Consider the following 20,415-nt stretch of genomic DNA (forward strand, 5'->3'; position numbering starts at 1 on the left):
GGGGCTTTATAGGGACCTCTGATGAAAGCTTATGGTTGTATCTTGTGTCCCACAAAAGCTGATTCTGGAAGTGGGCACACTACATTCTGTATTTCATCCTGGTATTCCTTGACGTCCTCCACAAAATTTTAAAGATTTGCATACATTAAAATTCACTTAATTGTGTTGCATGAGTTTTAACAGATGTATAGTATCATGTACCCACCATTGTATCATATAGAATAAATTTACCACCCCCAAATCCCGATTTATTTGAAATAAATTTGCTTTTAAAAATGTATTTATTATGGAAAAGTTCAAATATTCAAAAATAGAGTAATAGAATGAACCTATGTGCACCCATCATCCAGCTTCAACAATTATCAACTAATGGCCAATTTTTTTTTGGGGGGCCTGTATCTCTCCACTTCCTAATCTACTCCTTTGCCCTCACTGCCCTGATTCCTCACTTGGATTATTTGAAGCAAACTCAGACACATAATTTTGTAAATACTTTTTAGTGTGTATCTCTAGAAGATAGGGACTTAAAAATTTATAATAACCATTATCACACCTAAGAAATTAACAGTTCATAAATATCAAGTATCTATGCTGTTTCAGATCTTTCTGATTAAAGATTTTTTAAAATTTTATTCATTTATTTGACAGAGAGAGAGATCACAAGTAGGCAGAGAGGCAGGCAGAGAGAGGGGGGAAAGCAGGCTCCCCACTGAGCAGAGAGCCCAATGCGGGGCCTCGATCCCAGGACCCTGAGATCATGACCTGAGCCAAAGGCAGAGGCTTAACCCACTGAGCCACCCAGGTGCCCCCAGATCTTTCTGATTTATAGATAAATGTTTATATGGAGACTCTTATCTGCCACCTCTTTCCTCTTTTATCCCCCTTCACCTCCTGTGTGTTTAATTCCTCTGGTGCCAAGCTCTTTCTCACCCTAGGTTCTGCATTTGTTGGTTGCTTTGCCTCACACACTTTCTCCTGATCTTTACAGTCCTGGAGCCTTACAGATCTCAACTTGAAATGTCACTGCCTCAGAGAGCCCTACCTTCCTAGGGTTGACCCCCAGTGCCACTGTGTTCTTATCACCCTGTTTTATTTTAAGCATGTCATACTTTTGTTGTTTCTGTCTCTCCCTATACAAAAGTTAGTTCTGTTTGCGTAAAGACCTTTTATATTGTTCTACTGTATATCCCCACCACTTAAAACAATACCTGGCATGTAGTAGATGTTCAGTAAAAGTTCAGTGAATGAATAAATCATACTTCTTTTAGGGGAGATTCACTGTCTTATGCCTTATGGGGTCTTCATTCTCTTTATCATTTTCCAATGCCTTCTGAGTTATTATCCAAAGGGAAATTGGGCTGGACTTACTCGTATTTATGAATGGGAGTTTAAGTAAGTCAGTTTTTAATGCCTTATTTTCTTTGAGGTTGCCTAATCTTCCCATCTCTGTTCTTTGTAGCCCTCTCTCTGGGTACGGTGTCCCCCATCTTGCCTTCCATAGCTCTACACTCTGTATAAACAAATCAGTATCACTATACCTACCACGTTCTGTCTTTACCATATACTGCACTTAAGGCCACCCCAAAGCTTGACTAGCAACTCCCAGCAGGCTTCTGGTCTGCAGGACATTTGAAGGATGGAAAGTATTCAAGGGAGATTCTGGCGAAAGCCTTTTCCAGTTATTAAAAGCTGGGAAGTGTAGTTTCTCATCTTCTCTTCTGAAATGCTTAAGCTACTCTTAATTCTGTCCAGTGCATTTTTTCATCAGACACATTGCAGTTTTTACCTGTAGAAGATTAATTTGTATCCTTTTAGATCTTTCATGTCTCTGCTTTTGACCACTTGAAGTACAGTTGCAATAGTGTTTAAATGTTCTTGTCTGTGAATTCTAATGTCTGTGCCAGTTCTGGATTAGTTTCAATTAATTTATCTATTATCTATCTATTCATTTATGTATTTTCCTTTGGGAGAAGGGGCATGCCTGGTAGCTTTTGAGCAAAGGACAGGCATTGTGATTATTAGTCTGGTAGGTGCTGAATATTTTTGTATTCCTATAAATATTCTTGGGTTTTGTTCCGGAACTCAGTTGAGTTACTTGGCAGCAGTGTGGTCCTTCTGACCTTGATTTTTGGACTTGTTAGGTAGGACAGGAGCAATGCTGTGTAGGCTAGTTGTTCCCCACTACTCAGTTAAGACCCCTTTGTGTACTTTCTCTGGTGACCTGTGTGAATCATGAGGTTTTCCAGTCTCCCTGCTGGGAACAAGTGATATTCCAGATCCTATGTAAGTAGGTTTGTACATTTTATCCTTTCTCTGACCTTGTATAGCTTCCTTATCCATCCTCTGATCAGTACTTAGCTGAAGACTGGAGGTCAACCGTCTGCAGATCTTTATTAAAGTATTCTGTGCTGCTTTCTCTTCTGTGGTACTTCATCCTGCCTTCTCCAGCTGTCTTTGTCTTTCTGAACTCTCATATTTTCTATGGTTCTTGGTTATCTCAGAAAGGGAGTTAGTCTGGTCCTAATATTCTATCTTATCTAGAAGTGGAAGTAGTCAAGGATTATCTTTATGACTGTTTACATCTTTTCTAACAAATTATTTGTCAAAAGAGAATTTAGTCCAAATTAAAGAAAAACATTTTATGGTTTGTATATGTGTGTATGCACATGTGCACAAATATGGGAATATAGTAGATAATGTGGTGTGGAACAATACTGAATTCTGCATTTTTAAGTTTTAATTTCATTTTGTGGCATATGTATTTAATTAATGTGAGTGTTGGTTTCTTTATATATAAGACAAGATGCTTTTCAACTACAACAGGATGTCTTTTATCACAGTTGGTATAATGTATGTGAAAATTTAGTTATTGGTGAGAGATTTGCATGGTTTTGGCTGAAAACTAAAATCATAGAGTGTTTGAAAGAGAGGTCACATAGACATTAACTTGGGTGATTGATTATCTTTATTAGCAACACTTAAAACTCAAGCTCCAAACAATTATTTACTGATGTCAATTTACTAGGCCTTATTTTAGGGGCTTAATATATTTTAATAAATAGATAATATTTTAATAAAACAGATAAATATCCCTCATGGAACTGACTTCTAGCAGAGAGCTAAGTGACTTGCCTGAGAAGAGAATTTGTGTAGCTTTGTAACTGGACTTCAAGTTAGCACTTTGCAATGCAAGTTGCTGGCATGGAGAAGTGACGTTTGTGAGTTCTCCATTGTGCTTTGAGCCCTTTGACTCTGAGTTATTAATAGGAGTTGGTTATGAAGTAAGTTGAAGTAAGTTTGATGGTCACATCAAACGGTAATTTATTCCATCTCTATTACAGAGCTGTACCTGCAGTGCATGTTTGAGCTGGTCAGATTATTTTCTTTTTCAAATAAGACAGGAACCAATGATAAATTATTTTCTAGAGTATCTTTTGACCAGATACTGGAACATTGCAGTGTTATGGCAGGGCATGCTTCATATGTTATGCTATAGTGCTAGAGATTACGGGTTGTTTTTATCTCTTGTTTTCCTGGGATAGGATTTGGAAAGGATTTGGGAAGCACTTTTATCACCTCTCCAGATCACATCTTTGGAGGCATTCTTTTATGGATTTTTTTTTTTTTTTTAGATGACAAATATGTTGATTAGACCCAAAATCTTGTCCTTTATCTTCTATTTTAGTGTCTACCTCTTTTTATAATTTCTTATAGTATTTTCATCTACTGTAGTATTTTCAGATGGGGAAGGTGACATTCATCATTTGAGTCATCCATTTGAAATCAAAAGCGATCTTACTCTACCTTTGATTCCACACAGGTGATATCATCACAGGTACGGGAGAAATAAACCTGAGCACATATTTATGATGGATAGCTGTGGGCTTCCATTTTCAGGGATCATGGAATTATATCGAAAGCTTCTTTCTGAAACGAAATCTGTGGAGGAGAGGGGAGGAGAGGTGCTTAGTAAAATACATCTTTGCATCCTGTAGCTTCCTGATCTGTTAAATCAGTGGCAACAAATAGCCACCTCAGTGGATTGTTTTTAAGTAGACTGTTGATTTTGACCGTGTTATCATGTTTATTTTCTGAAGCGGCAAAGTAAGGAAAGGTGCTCTGTGATTGCAGATGCTTGGCTTTTCCTTGGGAGGACCAAGAGATTCCCTTTTGTGAAGTTTACTCCTTAGCGATACCTCAGGGACCAAGAGGGCGGGCCTGCTTGCCTTTCTTCCCAGGAGGCCAGTTTTAGGCAGGAGATGAGGAGGTAGTCTGGAGAAAGGGAAGGGGGGAGCATATTTACTATTGGCTTCTATTGTTAATCGGGCATACCGTTTTTTCTCTTCAAAGCTCACTTTTATTCTTTTTCTACTCTCTCTGTGTACATGTATATGCTCTCAGTTGAGTTCTGTGGAGATACTTAAGGTTGTAGGAGAAAGATTGGAGGAAAATGATGAAATGGTAGAGGATTACACGAAAAATCTTATTTATAAGAGATTATGGTATAAACAGTTACAGAGATTGAAGATTTATGTGCTTTTTCTTTTTAAATTATGAGGAAAGGATGCCCTTTTCCTTTAGTCTAATATTTGTAAATTCCTTGTCTTATGGTATAGTTAAACATTAGGTCTCAGCCAATTTCCTAGTTATAATTTGACTATAGCCAGATTTATTAGATTCTAATGGGCAAATTATTTTATTGTATCTATTTCAGCTTATTAGTTTCCATAAACCAGGAATATTTGAAATAAGATCGCCTTATTTATTTTCTTCCAGCATTGATTAAAATACAGAGTATTTAGCGGTTTCATACATAGTAAGTAATGTTGGCTTTTTTTCCTCTGGCTCATGTTCTACACTATACTCAGAACTTAGATTAACTTGACTAAATAAATTTTTTACTTGAGTTTTGACTAGCATTTAGAAACTGGATGATATCATAGAATTTAATAGAAGTTTTGCTGACATTTGGAAATCATAGATGATATCATAGAATAATAGAATTTTGTGGCTGGAGAGGGACATTAACCTCATCTGGTTTAACTCTCTTGTTTTATAGTTGAGAAAATTGATGCCTAGAGAAAGTGGTTAAATAATTGATTGCCAAAGTTCACTCAGTTACTTATTTGTAAAATCTCTGCTTTAGCTCTGTTTCCACTACATCATTTTTGTTTTCCTGCCTTAACTGATTCCGGGTGTTTTCTTTAAAATATCATTTCCCTTAAAGTTCATCTTTGATGTAGTTGTTTATCAGCAGGCTGCCATTTGTGCATCTAACATTTGAATAGCTACAAATATTCTAAGACCCCAGCCCTGCTTGTGAGGTGTACAGGGTAATAGGGAAGACAGATGCATGAACAGCTTCTTGGAATGTATTTTATGAAGTGCTATTAAAGGTAGCTCTTTTTATAAAGGGAGATGGTTTCCTCATTGGCACTATTCAGTTGTTGTTGTGGCCTTGAGAAACCAATAGTTAACTTTTAAAATCATTTGGAAAATTTTTTGAACTGTTGAATTATTTGAACTTCAGCTAGACAGGCCAGATCATATAGGACACAGGACTTGAATTAGAGTTTGGACTTAAGGGACACCTGGGTGGCTCAGTCACTTAAACACCTGCTTTGGCTCAGGTCATGATTCCAGGGTTCTGGGATCCAGTCCTGCACTGGGCTCCTTGCTCAGCGGGGAGCCTGTTTCTCCCTCTGCCTGCTGCTCCCCCTGCCTGTTCTGTCTCTCTGACAAATATGTAAAATCTTTAAAACAAAACAAAACAAAACAACAGTTTGGACTTAAGATTGTATAGGGAAAAATGAAATTTTCTTAATGAGAGTTGAGAGTTTTGGGTAACAACTTTGGTTTCTTTGCTTGGAATTTGGGTTGTTTAAAAATAAAATTATGAACAAATGCCATCATTTCCAATAAGAGCAACGTTTCTACTTTGCTGGAATTGGCAGTGAAAAATTTAAGTCTGGTTAGTGTAATCGAGCAGCTGAAATGTTCTTTGTTCTTTATTAGAACAGAAAAATTATACTTACTAAAATAACAAAATGCTACCTCTTCAGTCTGTGGCTGTCCATTTTTACTCCTGTCCATCTTCCAGCAGCCCCTATATCCTTCAACCCACTCTCCTTTGCCTGCTCTGTTCTCTTTTCTGCTGGCCCTTTCACTTTATCTTGCAGAGCTCTAGTTCAGTTTTGAGGTCCTTTCTGATTCTTTTCATAATCTCTCTTATCTCTTCAGCTTAACTGAGACCTGATTTTCTCTTGTAAGTGATAGTTTCCTCATAATTCTTTCCAGTCACTGAAAGCCAATTTTATTATACTCCCTCCCCATTTGTGCAGGAAGAGGCCAGCTCTTCTTCGTTTATTGAGGTGAAATTCACGTAACATAAAACTAACCATTTTAAAGCGAACAATTCAGTGACATTTAGTACATGTACCATGTACAGCCACCACTTCTTATTCCAAAACATTTCCATTACTCCAAAGTAAAAACTCCTTACCCATAAAGCACTCTTTTCCTCCCCCTTCCCCTAGCCCCTGGCAACCACCAATTTGCATTTTGTATCTATGGATTTATTTATTCTGGGTATTTTATATATTGTATCTCATACAATGTGAGAGTTTTGTGTCTGGCTTCTTTTATTTAGTAGCCTAATGGTTTGGAGTTTCATCCACATATAGCATGTACCAGTACTTCATTCTTTATGTGGCTGAATAATACCCCATTCTATATATATATATATCAAAATTCGTTTATCCATTTGTCTGTTGATGGACTTTTGGGCTGTTTTCACATTTTTACTATTATGAATAATGCTGGTGTGAATGTGTATAAATGTACTTGACTGTCTTCAATTTTGGATATATACCTAGAAGTGGTATTGTGGGCTATATGGTAGTTCTATGTTTAACCTTTCTTTTCTTTTCTTTTCTTTTTTTTTTTTAAGTAAACTCTACACCCAACCTGGGTCTTGAACTAACAACCCTGAGATCAAGAGTTGCATACTCTGCTGACTGAGTCAGCCCAGTGACCCTATGTTTAACTTTTTGAAGAACCATCAAGCTGTTTTTCAGTGACTGAACCATTTTGCTTTTCCACCAGCAGTGTATAAAGGTTTCAGTTCTCCACATCTTTGCTAACACTTCCTATTTCTGGTTTTTTGTTTGTTTGTTTTAATTAAAGCTGTCCTAGTGGTTCTGAAATGATACCATGTGGTGGCTTTGATTTGCATTTTCCTAATGACTAATGATGTTGAGCATCTTTTTATATGTTTGTTGGCCATTTGTGTATCTTTGAAGAAATGTTTACTCAAGTTCCTTGCCTATTTTTTGAGGTTTTTTTTTGTTGTTGTTGTTGATGAGTAAGTCCTTTGTATATTGTAGATACCTGACCTTTATCAGACACATAATTTGCAGTATTTTCCTCCATTCTGTAAATTATCTTCACCTTCTTTTTTTTTTTTTTTTTAAGATTTTATTTATTTATTTGGCAGAGACAGAGATCACAAGTAGGCAGAGAAGCAGGCAGAGAGAGAGAAGGGGGGTAAGCAGGTTCCCCACTGAGCAGAGAGCCCAATGCGGGGCTCGATCCCAGGACCCTGAGATCATGACCTGAGCCGAAGGCAGAGGCTCAACCCCTGAGCCACCCAGGTGCCCCTATCTTCACCTTCTTGATAATGTCTTTTGATGTACAGAAGTTCTAAATTTTTATGAAGTCTAGTTTATCTACTTCTGTTGCTCATGCTTTTAGTGACATACCCATTGACAAATTCAAGATCATAAACTGTTTGTTTTTAGGTTGCTGATCTATTTTGAATTGTTTTTATATATGGTATGAGGTAGGGGTCTAATTTCATTCTGTTGTGTGTGGTTATCTAGTTGTACCAGCATAATTTATTGAAGAGGCTATTCTTTCCTCATTAAGTGGTTTTGGCATCCTTGTCAAAAATCAGTAAATTAGAAATATGTAGGTTTATTTTTGGATTCTCAGTTCTACCGCATGGGTCTACATGTCTGTTGTTATGTTGATACCATACTGTTTCGGTTTCTGTGGCTTTGTGGTGAGTTTTGAAATCAGGAATCGTGAATTCTTCAGCTATGTTCTTTTTCAAGATTGTTTTGGCTCTTGGGAGCTATGTGCAATTCCGTATTAATTTGAGAATCTGCTTTTCCGTTTCTGAAGAAAAAAAAAAGATAATTAGAATTTTGATAGAATTTGTACCAGTAGATAGATCCCTTAAGGTAGTATTGCCACCTTAACAATAGCGAGTCTTCCAATCCATGAAGATGGGATGACTTTTCATTTATTTAGGTCTAATTTCTTTCAGCAGTGTTTCGTAGTTTTCTTTGTTAAACCTTTGTTCATATTTATTGTAAGGAACTTCATTCTTTTGGATGCTATTGTAAATGGAATTGTTTTCTTAATTTCCTTTTTGGATTGTTATTAAGGGACCAGTTTTTATCATGCATTACATCCTTCCTTTACTATTTTGATTGTTTTGCCCAAAGACCATGACGTGACTCCGCATACTCTTCCTTTTTGAGGTCAGTGATATTTACTTATATGATCTTTGACCTGTTAGGTTTGTTGGAATCACCTGACTTCTATAAGATGATCCTTCATAACTTCATACCCTGAGTTGTTCTTATTTCTCTCTCTTTATCCCAAAGGATATTAAAACCCGCCCAGATTTTTTTCTCAGCTATTATTCCTTTGACCATGTTGGTGTTGTAATTCCCAGATCTATTTTCCAAATAAGACACTGAAATATGGCCACTTTACATTTGGTCCAGGTCCACTTCTTAGCCCTTGGAACTTCCTTTTTCTCACCAGGGCACACCAACCTTCTTTCTCAATCGCTCCCTTCTACTGAAACCAGGCTCTGTGTCCTGGTCTGTTAGAGTTACATATTTCCTGGCTTGCTGCAGACTGGCTCAATAAAGCATTACTGAATAGATTGTTTCCCTTGTTGCCTATCTAACTATTCCCCATTGCCCACTTCACCTCTGGAGCCTACCACATCACTTGCAGACAATTATAACTCCTGTCATCTGCTACTTTTGATTTGAGACTGAATTTAATTGCTTTTGTCATATTTGACAAACTAATAATTGGTAGCAGTTAGAAAAGAGTTAATTATCTAGATCCCATCTTCATTTGTCTTTTACTTTTTCTTTCTTTTTTTTTTTTTTAAGATTTTATTTACTTATTTGAGAGAGAGAGAGTGTGCACAAGAGAGAGCACAAGCAGTAAAGAGAGAGAAACAGGTTGCCCATGGAGCAGGGAGCCAGATGCTGTGCTCAATCCCAGGATCCTGGGACATGACCGGAGCTAAAGGCAGCCCCTTAACCAATTGAGCCACCTAGGCTCCACCCTCTTTCACTTTTTCTTTAAAAAAATTTTTTGTAAGGGGTGCCTGGGTGGCTCAGTCAGTTAAGCATCTACCTTCGTTTCTGGTCGTGATCTCAGGGTCCTGGGATGGACCCTGCATCAGGTTCTCTGCTCTGTGGAGAGTCTGCTTATCCCTCTCTCTCTATTCTTGCTCTTCTCAAATAAAAAAATTAAAATATTAAAAAAATTTGAGAACATATGATGGGGAAGGAAAGAGAAAGAGTATATTAAAAAACAAAGCATGATGTTCTCCACAGATTTTATCTTTTCCAAAAATCAGCTTGTTGAAAATTCTTCTATTTCATTAATTATATTTTCTGATTATCAAGGTAAAAACATACTTTGTTATTTGGAAAGTGTATAAAACCATAAAGAAGAAAAATACACATTATTTTACCATGCCTTGGTAATCTTTGGTAAATATCTTTTAAATATTTTTTCCATGTTCTCATTTTTTTTAATGTAGTTGAACTTTTATGTAATGGTTAAGAATATAGGTAACTTTTTGAGGTAGAGAATACTTCAAAATTTGTAGTGTTAAGTTTTCCCTTCCTCCCTGCCTCCTTCTTAATGCCCTGTGGCCAGATTGTGGCCTGTACTTTTTCTGCTTTAAAAAACTGATTGTGCTTTCCTTATGGCTGATCACTTTTTCTGAGTATCTTACAGATCCTTTGAAAGAATTGAATTTCCGGGGCGCCTGGGTGGCTCAGTGGGTTAAGCCGCTGCCTTCGGCTCAGGTCATGATCTCAGGGTCCTGGAATCGAGTTCTGCATCGGGCTCTCTGCTCCGCAGGGAGCCTGCTTCCCTCTCTCTCTCTCTCTCTCTGCCTGCTTCTCTGCCTACTTGTGATCTCTGTCTGTCAAATAAATAAATAAAATCTTTAAAAAAAAAAAAGAAAGAAAGAATTGAATTTCCTATAAAGTGCTTTCTTGGTGTGTCTATATATCTATCATATTAATTATAGCTGTATATATATATGTGTATATATATGTGTGAGTGTGTGTGTGTATATATATATATATATATATATATATATATATAATAAATTATATACCCTATATGCTAGTATCAGTCATAGACTAATAGTTTTGTACCATGATTATACTTAAATTGGGTTCTCTCCATATTTCTAATATTTGGGGAAGGTTTTACTTCCATTGGGTTCTCTTTGTCTTTCTAATATTTGGGGATTTGGGGACGCTTCTTTTTTCCTTTTTTAAGATTTTATTTATTTATTTAATTGACAGCAATAGAGAGACGGTGAGAGAGGGAACACAAGCAGGGGGAGTGTGAGAGGGAGAATCAGGCTTCCTGCTGAAAAGGGAGCCTGATGCAGGGCTGGATCCCAGGACCCAGGGATCATGACCTGAGCTGAAGGCAGATGCTTAACAGCTGAGCCACTCAGGTGCCCCAGGATTTTTGGATGCTTGACATTGTGGTTTAGAGCTGTAAAGATTCAGGATTATAATACTTTTGCCATGAATTATACCTCTTCTCAGTATACAATGCTTCTTTATCTCCTGTTTAAAATAAAACTGTTATTAATATCTTAATGTTTTAGAGTCACTTTTGGGGGGCGGTGAAAGAATGTATTTGGTCTACTTTCTGAGGGCTTCTCATAATCTGTTGCCTTTACATCTGATGAAAATTTGTCTTGGAATAGAATTTCCCGCCTGCTTGTTATTCCCCTGAAAGATAATGCTTTATTGCGTTCCCTGTCATGTTCAGAGTTTCCCGTATTATTGTCACTCAGGTAGTGAGCATGGGTATTCCAAGGATTTTCTTCTCATTTCAGCCCATTGTTAGTGTTGCATGTGAAAATTCTTTGATCTTCTCTTTCCAGTTCTTAGTGCTTTACCAGATTTTACCTTTTGGTATATCTGGGTATTTTAAGGGAAAGAGGAAGGTGTTTTAGTAACTAATAATTTATCATTACTAGTGTTAACATTACTATATCAAAGATACTATCTTTGCCAATGTGGTTTTTGTTGAATTTCATTTCTTGAAGGCTTTCTCTCTAGTTCTTACTGACCTTCATGGATTACTTTAGGCAGTAACTGGATTTTTGTTCAGTGAATTGCTACAGATATATGTGTATTTCTTTAAACATGTTTTTAAAAACCATTTTTTTCCCATTTTAACTTTCATAGGAAATTTAAGAAAAGAAAAAGAATGAAAGCATACAATAAAAAATAATCCATAATCCACCATTTATAATCAATCACTATTAATATTTATTGATATTTCCCTTCTTCTTTGAGAAATGGAGTGCACACATCATTTGTATACATGTACATTTAACTTTAGTTCACTGAACATTTATTTAACGCTTATTATATGGATGATGTATTCTAGGTGCCAGATTGTTAAAAATGTGCTGTATATGGTTTGTATCTTTCCTGTTTTTATTTTATGTTGCAGTCTAAGCAAAACCCAATTTATTATTTGTAACAGTCCTGTTCATGACTTCTTAGTGTTTTTTAGCCACTAAAATCTGTCTTTAAAGGGGAAGCCTAATATATCACATAGATGAACAGGGAGAGATTTGATTGAAGGGGTGTGATGGCTTGGGGTACCACCTCTTTCCTTCTCCAAAGAAAGAGAAACTTGGGATGCCTGAGTGGCTTAGTTGGTTGGGCGGCTGCCTTTGGTTTGGGTCGTGATCCTAGCATCCTGGGATCGAGTCCTGCATCGGGCTCCTTGCTCAGCCGGGAGCCTGCTTCTCCTTCTACCTCTGCTGCCACTCTGCCTGCCTGTGCGCTCTCTCTCTCTCTCTCTCTCTCTCTCTCTCTGACAAATAAATAAATAAATAAAATCTTAAAAAAAAAAAAACTTAAAAAAAAAAGAAAGAGAAACTCTTGAAAACTATTTTCTGTTATGGATGTATAGCATTATAGTTTATTGATTGCTGCTCTGTTGCTGGTCATTTATTTTTGTTCAATTTTATTTTATTCTTTTTATTTATTTTTTTAGATTTTATTTATTTGAAAGACAGAGATCACAAGTAGCAGAGAGGCAGGCAGGGTGTGGGGAGACAGGCTCCCTGCTGAGCGGGGAGACAGGCTCCCTTCTGAGCAGAGAGCCCGATGTGGGGCTCAATCCCAGGACCCTGAGATCATGACCTGAGCCGAAGGCAGAGGCTTAACCCACTGAGCCACCCAGGCGCCCCATCTTTTCTTCAATTTTAAATATTGTTTTGATTAATATCTTCATACATAAAAATTGTATCTATATTTGGTTTCCTTAGGGTGGATTCTTAGAAGTGGAATGACTGGGTCAAAGAGCATAAATATTTATGAAACTTTGATATATATTCACAAATTGCTTGCTTTATGCTAACATTCAGAATTATAGTTAAAGAATATAAACGTTTCTGTTACAACATCAAATGCATTCCTAAAAAAAAAAAAAAAACCCTTCAGGATTGCCTGTTCACTAAAAATAATAGGACTTATGGGAAAAATAAGGTTAAAGGCAGACCATTCAAGACCTCTGCAATTTTCAAACCAAGTACTAACAAAAGTATAATTGGTACCTTATGAGATAACTTGGACAGCCCAGTCAAACCACTTCGCACAGCTGAGGCTGCCTCAGAGGAGAGTTAAAAGATATTAAAATGTAATAGGTTGGAAATCGCTGGTCTGTATGGTCTTGAGATAGTGCAGATGTAAGTAGATTTCTAAGCCAGTGGAGCTGCCATAGAGGTGGGCACAAGAGGAAGTACAGCTTGCTGTGTTCCAGGAACTGTGTAGGCTGGCTGTGCTCCTCTGAGCAGGAAGCCCTGGGTGCAGGTGCTCATTTTTAGTTATCTTAAAATAGGGCAGAGAGGGCTCCTGCTTGGCAGTAGCTGAGCCTGATTGAGGGTCTTTTAGTTTTCCACAGGAAGTTAAAATTTTTACCTCCTAACTCTGTTCCCCTTGCCTGGGAAAATTCAAATGTGAACCATCATAATTTTTGTATTATACTGGCGTTGTTATTGTATTTAATAACTACTTACAAGCTAATTGGTGTTATAGGAACCTATCTTATGACAAAACACTATTTTTGTTAATTTGATAAATGTTTTCAAAATCTGTAGTCGGAAAACATCAGCTCTGTTTAACGATCACATTAGAATTTAAATACCTTAATCTAGAGTAGTAAATTTCAAAATTTCCAATTTATTTTGGTGGCCATTAAGTGTTTATAGATATGGATCCCAGGACTCCAGACTGTCAGCAGCTTATGGATATTGTTTGTTGAGGGGAGAAGATACGGTTTTGTGGTGACTCTCATGTGTGGGAATGGCTTCATCTGGGATTCTGCAGCACTCAGTTATAGCAACAGAGAAGACAGAGGGTAGGGAAGTCAGGTCAGTTCAAGAATGGCAGTTTTTTAGGGTTGGGTATGCATGTCTTACATAGGTTGGTGGGGGAAAATTGAGAATATTAGTAAGGAAGTAATTGAGGTAATTGGGGTTGAGGCCATTAAGAAGAAAATGAAGAAACGATTGGTATAATAAAATGAGAGAAAGAAGAGGATTTTGAATACTGGAGAACTTAGGAGCCCAGGAAACAGCAGGTGTGACAATGAAGGGAAAGAGCTGAAGAGCTACTAGTTATTGAGATGTTATGGTTCAAGATTTTAGAGGTAGAGCAATTTACATATTGCTACTGCCCCTATATAGAAACGGATTGCTTTGTTACAGGAGAAGGTTGTTGGGAGTTGAGGAACAAAAGGAACATTGAAGGACAGGTTGAAGAGTGCCTTGGTCTCAAGGACAGTGGGAACCTGCCATAACAAGTAAGAGAATAAGGATGCATAGAAATTTTATAAACTGGTTCCGGAGTCCTCAATGAATGAGATCGCTAAAATACTAGGAAGACTAGAAGGTGGCATAGTTTGGTGGTATGTATCTGAAAGGTAACAGGACTTTTGATAAGGGTACTTAAGTAAACATCTGAAGTGGTTTTAGAGATTCAGGGCAATGCCCACTGAGGGTGGGAGAATGAGTCCTTCAAGGCTCTACAGGGTCAGCTATGCCTCAAGGGGAGGAAGTTGGTGAAAGTCCCAGTGGTTTTAGGGGATGACAGTATAGAAAAGAGTCATGGGGAGGGGGGGAGGGTCATGGATGGATGAATAGGGTAATAAGCATGCCAGCACAGGTTGAGTTCCAAATAGGTTTTTCTGAAGCTTGAGAAAGTTAGTAGACTGTAGTCTTTTTTCAACCTTCTATTGGAGTGTTGTGTAAAAATTGTTCTGTTGTCTTCAAAGAAAATGTTTTCTAGTTAGGAACCTTGGTTTCTGTCTAGAGTTTCAATTGGTAAAATTGGAGAGACCTTGAGCAATTTGGGGGAGAGCAGATGCCCCTAGGATGTTGGAAAGGGAATTGGCCATATCCCTGTCTCAACTTTTGAGAGGTAAGAACTCAGAGAATTTTTAGTAGGACTAAAATCATGAATTATTAAGGACTGCATGCATGGCTTGAGGATGTGTTTGCTTTCTTGTTTTTTTATTTCTTTTCTGCTTTTATAGCTCTTTTTCATCTGGCTTTATAGGGAGTTGAATTTACAGAACCCATAGATGTTTTTGATACTTTGAACTGTGTCTGGAAAACTTAAGTATTTATACATTATCATTGTGATGATTACTATTGTTATTATTACTACTACTACTACCGCCACCACCAGTAATAGCATTACAATTGTTATTTATTAGAAACAGAGTTCTTTATTTCTCTGTGAAAGATGTATTAAGTTTAAATTCGGAAGTTGTTGATCACTTTAAATTATTTTTTAAAAACTTTTTACCTTAGTGCTAGTGACATACTGTGGTATGCAAGCTTTCTGAGATTAGAAAAAAGTAATAATTTTTTCTAATTTATTATTATTTTATTTATTATTATATATTATTTATTTAATTTATTATTTATTTTTTATTATTTATTAATTTTCTAATTTTTCTATTATTAATTTTTTTCTTCCTCTTGAAAATTTTAGGCTAACTTTACATAATGAAATGCACAAATTTTAAATGTACAGTTGATTGAATTTTGGGAAATGCATACACCGATGTAAATACTATCCCAGTTAGATATGTAGAACATTTTAATTACCTGGAAGCTCCCTGGTGCCCCTTTGCAATCAATTCGCCTATCTCTCACCCCCTTTCCCAGGCAACCACACTGATCTGATTTCTAGCACCATAAATTAGCTTTGCCTGCTTTAGCATTTTGTATAAATGAAATTATATAGTATGTAGTCTTTCACGTATAGCTTGTTTTGCTCATGTAGTCTGTGAGATTCATCCCTTTTGTTACAAGGTCTCAACAGTTTATTTTCATTGTCAAATAGTATTCTTTCCTATGAACATACCACAGTTGGTTGTTCATTCATCTGGTGATGGACATTTGTATAATTTACAGCGTTGGCTCTTCTGAATAAAAGTGCTATCAACATTCACATATAAATTTTTTTGTGGACGTTTGTTTTCATTTTTTTGGGTAATGACCTAGTTTTGGAATTACAGGTTCATAGGGTATATGTATATTAACTTTATACAAAACAGCCAGTTTGGCGGTCTTGGGTGGCTCAGTCCGTGAAGCGTTTGCCTTCAGCTCAGGTCATGATCCCAGGGTCCTGGGATCAAGCCCTACATTGTCTCCCTGCTCTGCCGGAAGCCTGCTTCTCCCTCTCCCCTTGCTTGTGTTCCCTCTCTTGCTATATCTCTGTCAAAAAAATAAAATCTTAAAAAAAAAAAAAGTGCCAGTTTTACCAAGTAATTTAACATTTTCATGCTCCCAGGAATATGAGAGATAGAATAGCTCCAACATGCTTACCAACATTTAGTAATTCTTATAGGTGGAAATAATATCTCTGTGTTTTAATTTGTATTTCTCTGATGACTAAGATGTTTGGCACTTCTTCATATGTTTATTTTCCATTTTCTTTTATTTTCTTATGTATGTACACATCTTTTGCCCAATTATTTAATTGTATTATTCCTTTATTTTTGGTTTGTAGATCTTTATATGTTCTAGAAACAAGTCCTTTTTTAAAGAAAGTCTTGCTATGAATATTTTCTTAGTTTTTTACTTAAACTTCATTTTCTTAACAGTGTCTTTTGAGGAGCAGAAGTTTTTAATTTTGATGATGGGAAATTCATCTTTTTTTCTCTTTTGGTTCGTGTTTTGTGTGACCAGTCCAAGAAATCTTTATTTACCCTAGGTTGTGGGTAAGATATCCACTACATTTTCTTTTAGAAGCTTTATAGTGTCATTTTTTATATTTAGGTTTATAATCTATCCCAAATCAGTTTTTGTGTGATATGTAAAATAAGGGTCAAGATTTTTTTCCCTTTACTTTTATCAGTTGCCTTAGCATCACTTTAATTGAATTGCCATAGTACTTGTTGAAATTCCATTGGACCTATATCTGCAGGTTTATTTTTGGATTCTGTTCTGTTCCACTGATATGTCTGTCTTTTTATCAGTAACCACAATCTCTTGATTACTATAATTCTAATCATGTTATGAAATCAGGTCATGCAAGTCTTCTAACACTGTTTTTTCTTTTTCAAGGTTGTTTTGGCATTTCAATTTCATTTTAGAATTAATTTGTTTTTTCAAAAAGGTCTATTGGGATTTTCACTAGGATTACTTTATTTTTTTTTTTTTTAATTTTTTTTTTTTTTAAAGAAAAGGGTGGAATTTAATCTTTATTTACAGGACACTGCAAGAGAAGAGAGTCCACATAGAAATAAGAAACCCACTGGGAGGAGGAGCTTCATACAGTTTTTACAGTTTGGAACTGGTCAAGTAGAGTTTTGTTGTAAAAAGTGCTACAATAACAAAACACATTTAAAAAGAGTTCTTAGTAGAGAAACAGTAAGACAAACTTCTACCAAACAAAGCACACCACAAACAACTTTCTGCGTCGGCTGTACAAGCTAAAAGTTAAAGGTCCCAGCAGTGCCATCCTGAACCTGGAACGTATAGCCTTCAGAGGTAGTTTCTGGCACAACATTCTGATCTTCCTCTTCCTCTACAGAGAAATACTTCTCAATCAAGTTTAATGAAGCTTTGTACACAGACTCATTTTCATGGTTTTGTAGAGCCTCGATTTTGTCCAAACCTCCACATTCTTCAATCATTATACTAAGTTTCTCGGTTTCACCTAGTTTCTCAGCAGCCTGAAAGATGTTGGAAATGGCATCCAGAATGACCAGAATAATTTTGGTATCCTTCGCAGTTAAGAGGTTCATCAATGGTTCTATTATGCCACAATGGACGAGGTATACAATCTGTTCAACTGTCCCACCACTTGTATAGTTGGTCACAGCCCAGACAGCTTCCTTTTGTGTCTTAAAGTCTGCCTTAGAGAGAACACCAATGAGGAATGGGACTAATCCGTGATTCACAACTTGCTGGATCTGGTCCTGGCGGCCAGCTGTGATGTTTGACATTGTCCACGTGGCTTCCTTCTGAATATTAGTTTTGGGGTTCATTAGCAGGCTAGGAAAGACAGCAAGCGCTCCTGCATCTATTACAACCTGAGTCTGTTCATCTGTCCCAGTGACAATATTTCCTATGGCTCTTAGCGCAGGAGTCACAATGGGCAATTCAGTAGCTCCTAGAAGCTTCACAAGCTGGGGCACAACTCCTGTTTTCACAACCATTTCAATCCGTTCATTTGGACCATCCGTCAGGTAGGAGATGGCCCAGCAGGTATCTGCTAAGACCTCTGGATCATCGTGATGCAGGAGACGAACTAAGGTAGGAAGAATCTGCTCGACGGCATCTAGCGGGGGTGCGGGGTTCTTGTTGCGACAAAGGTTTGAAAGTGTCCAAGTAAGGTTACGTAAGTAGCCACATGCTAACGATGACATATCAGGAACCGCGAGGAGAGCCAGAAGCGGATCAACTGCACCATACTTGATAACCAAGTCTCGAAAAACGGAACCGTCACCTGCAATGTTTCCTAGAGCCCACACAGCCTGTTCGCTGATGTGGGCGTGGGAAGATGCCAACAGGGAAATGAACGCTGGGATCGCGCCTCCATCGACCACAGCCTTGGTCTGTTCTGATGTCCCGGAAGCAATGTTGGTGAGAGCCCAAGCGGATTCAAACTGAATGGGACTACAATCAGCTCTGCCCAAGAAGGACACAAATTTTGGAATCAAACCAGCCCAGATTATGTTGTCTATGGGGGGCTGCTTTTCCCGAGAAAGCAGTTTCCTAGCAGCTTGAGTAGCCTGGAGCTGGCTTTCCAAATTGTTGCTATTTATGCCCTTGACAATGTCATCAACCGACCAATTTACAGTGCCCTGGTTGTTGCGATTTTCCTGCAGTGGAGAGGTAGCATCATCGGGAAACGAGCTTACGTTTCTCCTTTTCAGCATCTGGTCATCCTTCTTCGCTTTCCTCAGCTCCACATTAACTTCTATTCGACGCCGCCTCATTTCTGTACTGTCTTTCCCCTTGTTCTTGAATCTGTTAAGGCGGGCAGCTGGTGAATTAGCATTCTCGTTGGTGGACATGGTTATGAGACAAAGGGAGAAAGCTACACGGCCGGCTCAGGCTTCCACGGGAGGCGGTCCGGGACGCGCAGGCTGCAGGTCAGCTGCCCTCAAAACGTCCACCACGGATCACCCCAAAGACGGTGTGGCTCACTAGGATTACTTTAAATCTATAGATCAATTTGAGAAACTTGACATCTTGACTATTGAGGCTTATCTAAAAGAATGATTATCTCTACTTACTTAGGTAATCTTTAATTTTTCTTAGCCGTGTTTGGTAGTTTTTAGTGTAGAGGTCTTACATATCTTTAGTTAGATTTATTTCTAGGTTCTGGTGTTTTTTTGTTACAGTATTGATTTTAAATTATATTTTCCAGTTAACATATAGAAATACAATTCATTTTTTAATATTGGCCTTGTAGTCTGAGACTTTGCTAAATTCACGGATTGGTTTTAGTAGTATATAAGTAGACATTATAGTATTTTTTACACACATAATCCCATGATCTGTGAGTTTTATTAGTACATCCACTCCAACTTTTATGCTTTTGTCTTGTTCTTATACATTGGTTAGGACCTCCAGTTCAAGGTTGAATAAAGGTTGTAGAAGTAGACATCCTTGCCTTGTTTCTGATCTTAGAAATAAAAATTTAATAATTTACCATTGAGTATGATGTCAGCTGTAGGGTTTCTTATGGATGCTTTTTACCAGACTGAGAAAGTTTATGTCTGTTCTTAGTTTGTGGACAGTTTTTGTCATTAATTTTACCAGATGCTTTTTCTGCACCTACTGGGATGATCTGGGTTTTTATCTTTTATTCCTTTAATGTGGTGAGTTAGTTAATTTTTTTGAATTAGTGATTTTTCAAGGTTAACTTCTCATATACATTTAATCATATGTAATTATCCTTTCTGTATATTGCTGGATTCAGTTTACTAATGTTTTATGGAGAATTTTATGTCTCTGTTCATGAGGGATGTCAATCTGTAGTTTTCTTATCATGTTTCTGTCAGGTTTATTATCTGTGATGCTGGCCTAATAAAATGAGTTAGGAAGTGTTTTCTTTGACTATTTTCTGAAAGTTTATGCAAGATTGGTATTATATCTTCCTTAAGTATTTGATAGAATTCATCTGGACCCAGAGCTTTGGGTTTGTTGTTGTTGTTTTTTTTTAAGATTTTATTTATTTGACAGGCAGAGATCACAAGTAGGCAGAGAGGCAGGCCGAGAGAGGGAAGCAGGCTCCCTGCTGAGCAGAGAGCCAGATGCGGGGGCTGGATCCCAGGACCCTGAGATCATGACCTGAGCCGAAGGAGTGGCTTTAACTAACCACTGAGCCACCCCGGTGCCCCTTGGTGGGGATATTTTTATTATTTGGATTTTTAACAACTTCTTGTCAATTTTACTAAATTGTGTTTTACAAGAATTCTTCTGTTTTATCTGAGTTACTGAATTTATTGTCATAAAGTTGTCCATAGTAAGATTCTATTTTTTTTAACATCTGTAGGATTTGTAGCAATGTTTCC

At 37.3% G+C, this 20,415-nt stretch overlaps 2 protein-coding genes across 3 annotated transcripts in view; one reads left to right on the forward strand and one right to left on the reverse strand.

Annotated features, from left to right (window-relative positions):
* Positions 1-20,415, forward strand: part of RYK (receptor like tyrosine kinase) — a 96,540-nt gene that overhangs the window by 9,533 nt on the left and 66,592 nt on the right. The window lies entirely within an intron of this gene.
* On the reverse strand, positions 17,051-19,035 carry LOC125104181 (importin subunit alpha-1-like). The gene has a single exon (XM_047736651.1). The coding sequence runs from the start codon at positions 18,907-18,909 to the stop codon at positions 17,320-17,322; it is 1,590 nt and encodes a 529-aa protein (XP_047592607.1). The 5' UTR covers positions 18,910-19,035; the 3' UTR covers positions 17,051-17,319.

This window comes from Lutra lutra, chromosome 1 (genome assembly GCF_902655055.1).
Source record: "Lutra lutra chromosome 1, mLutLut1.2, whole genome shotgun sequence".
NCBI classification, from domain to species: Eukaryota; Metazoa; Chordata; class Mammalia; order Carnivora; family Mustelidae; genus Lutra; species Lutra lutra.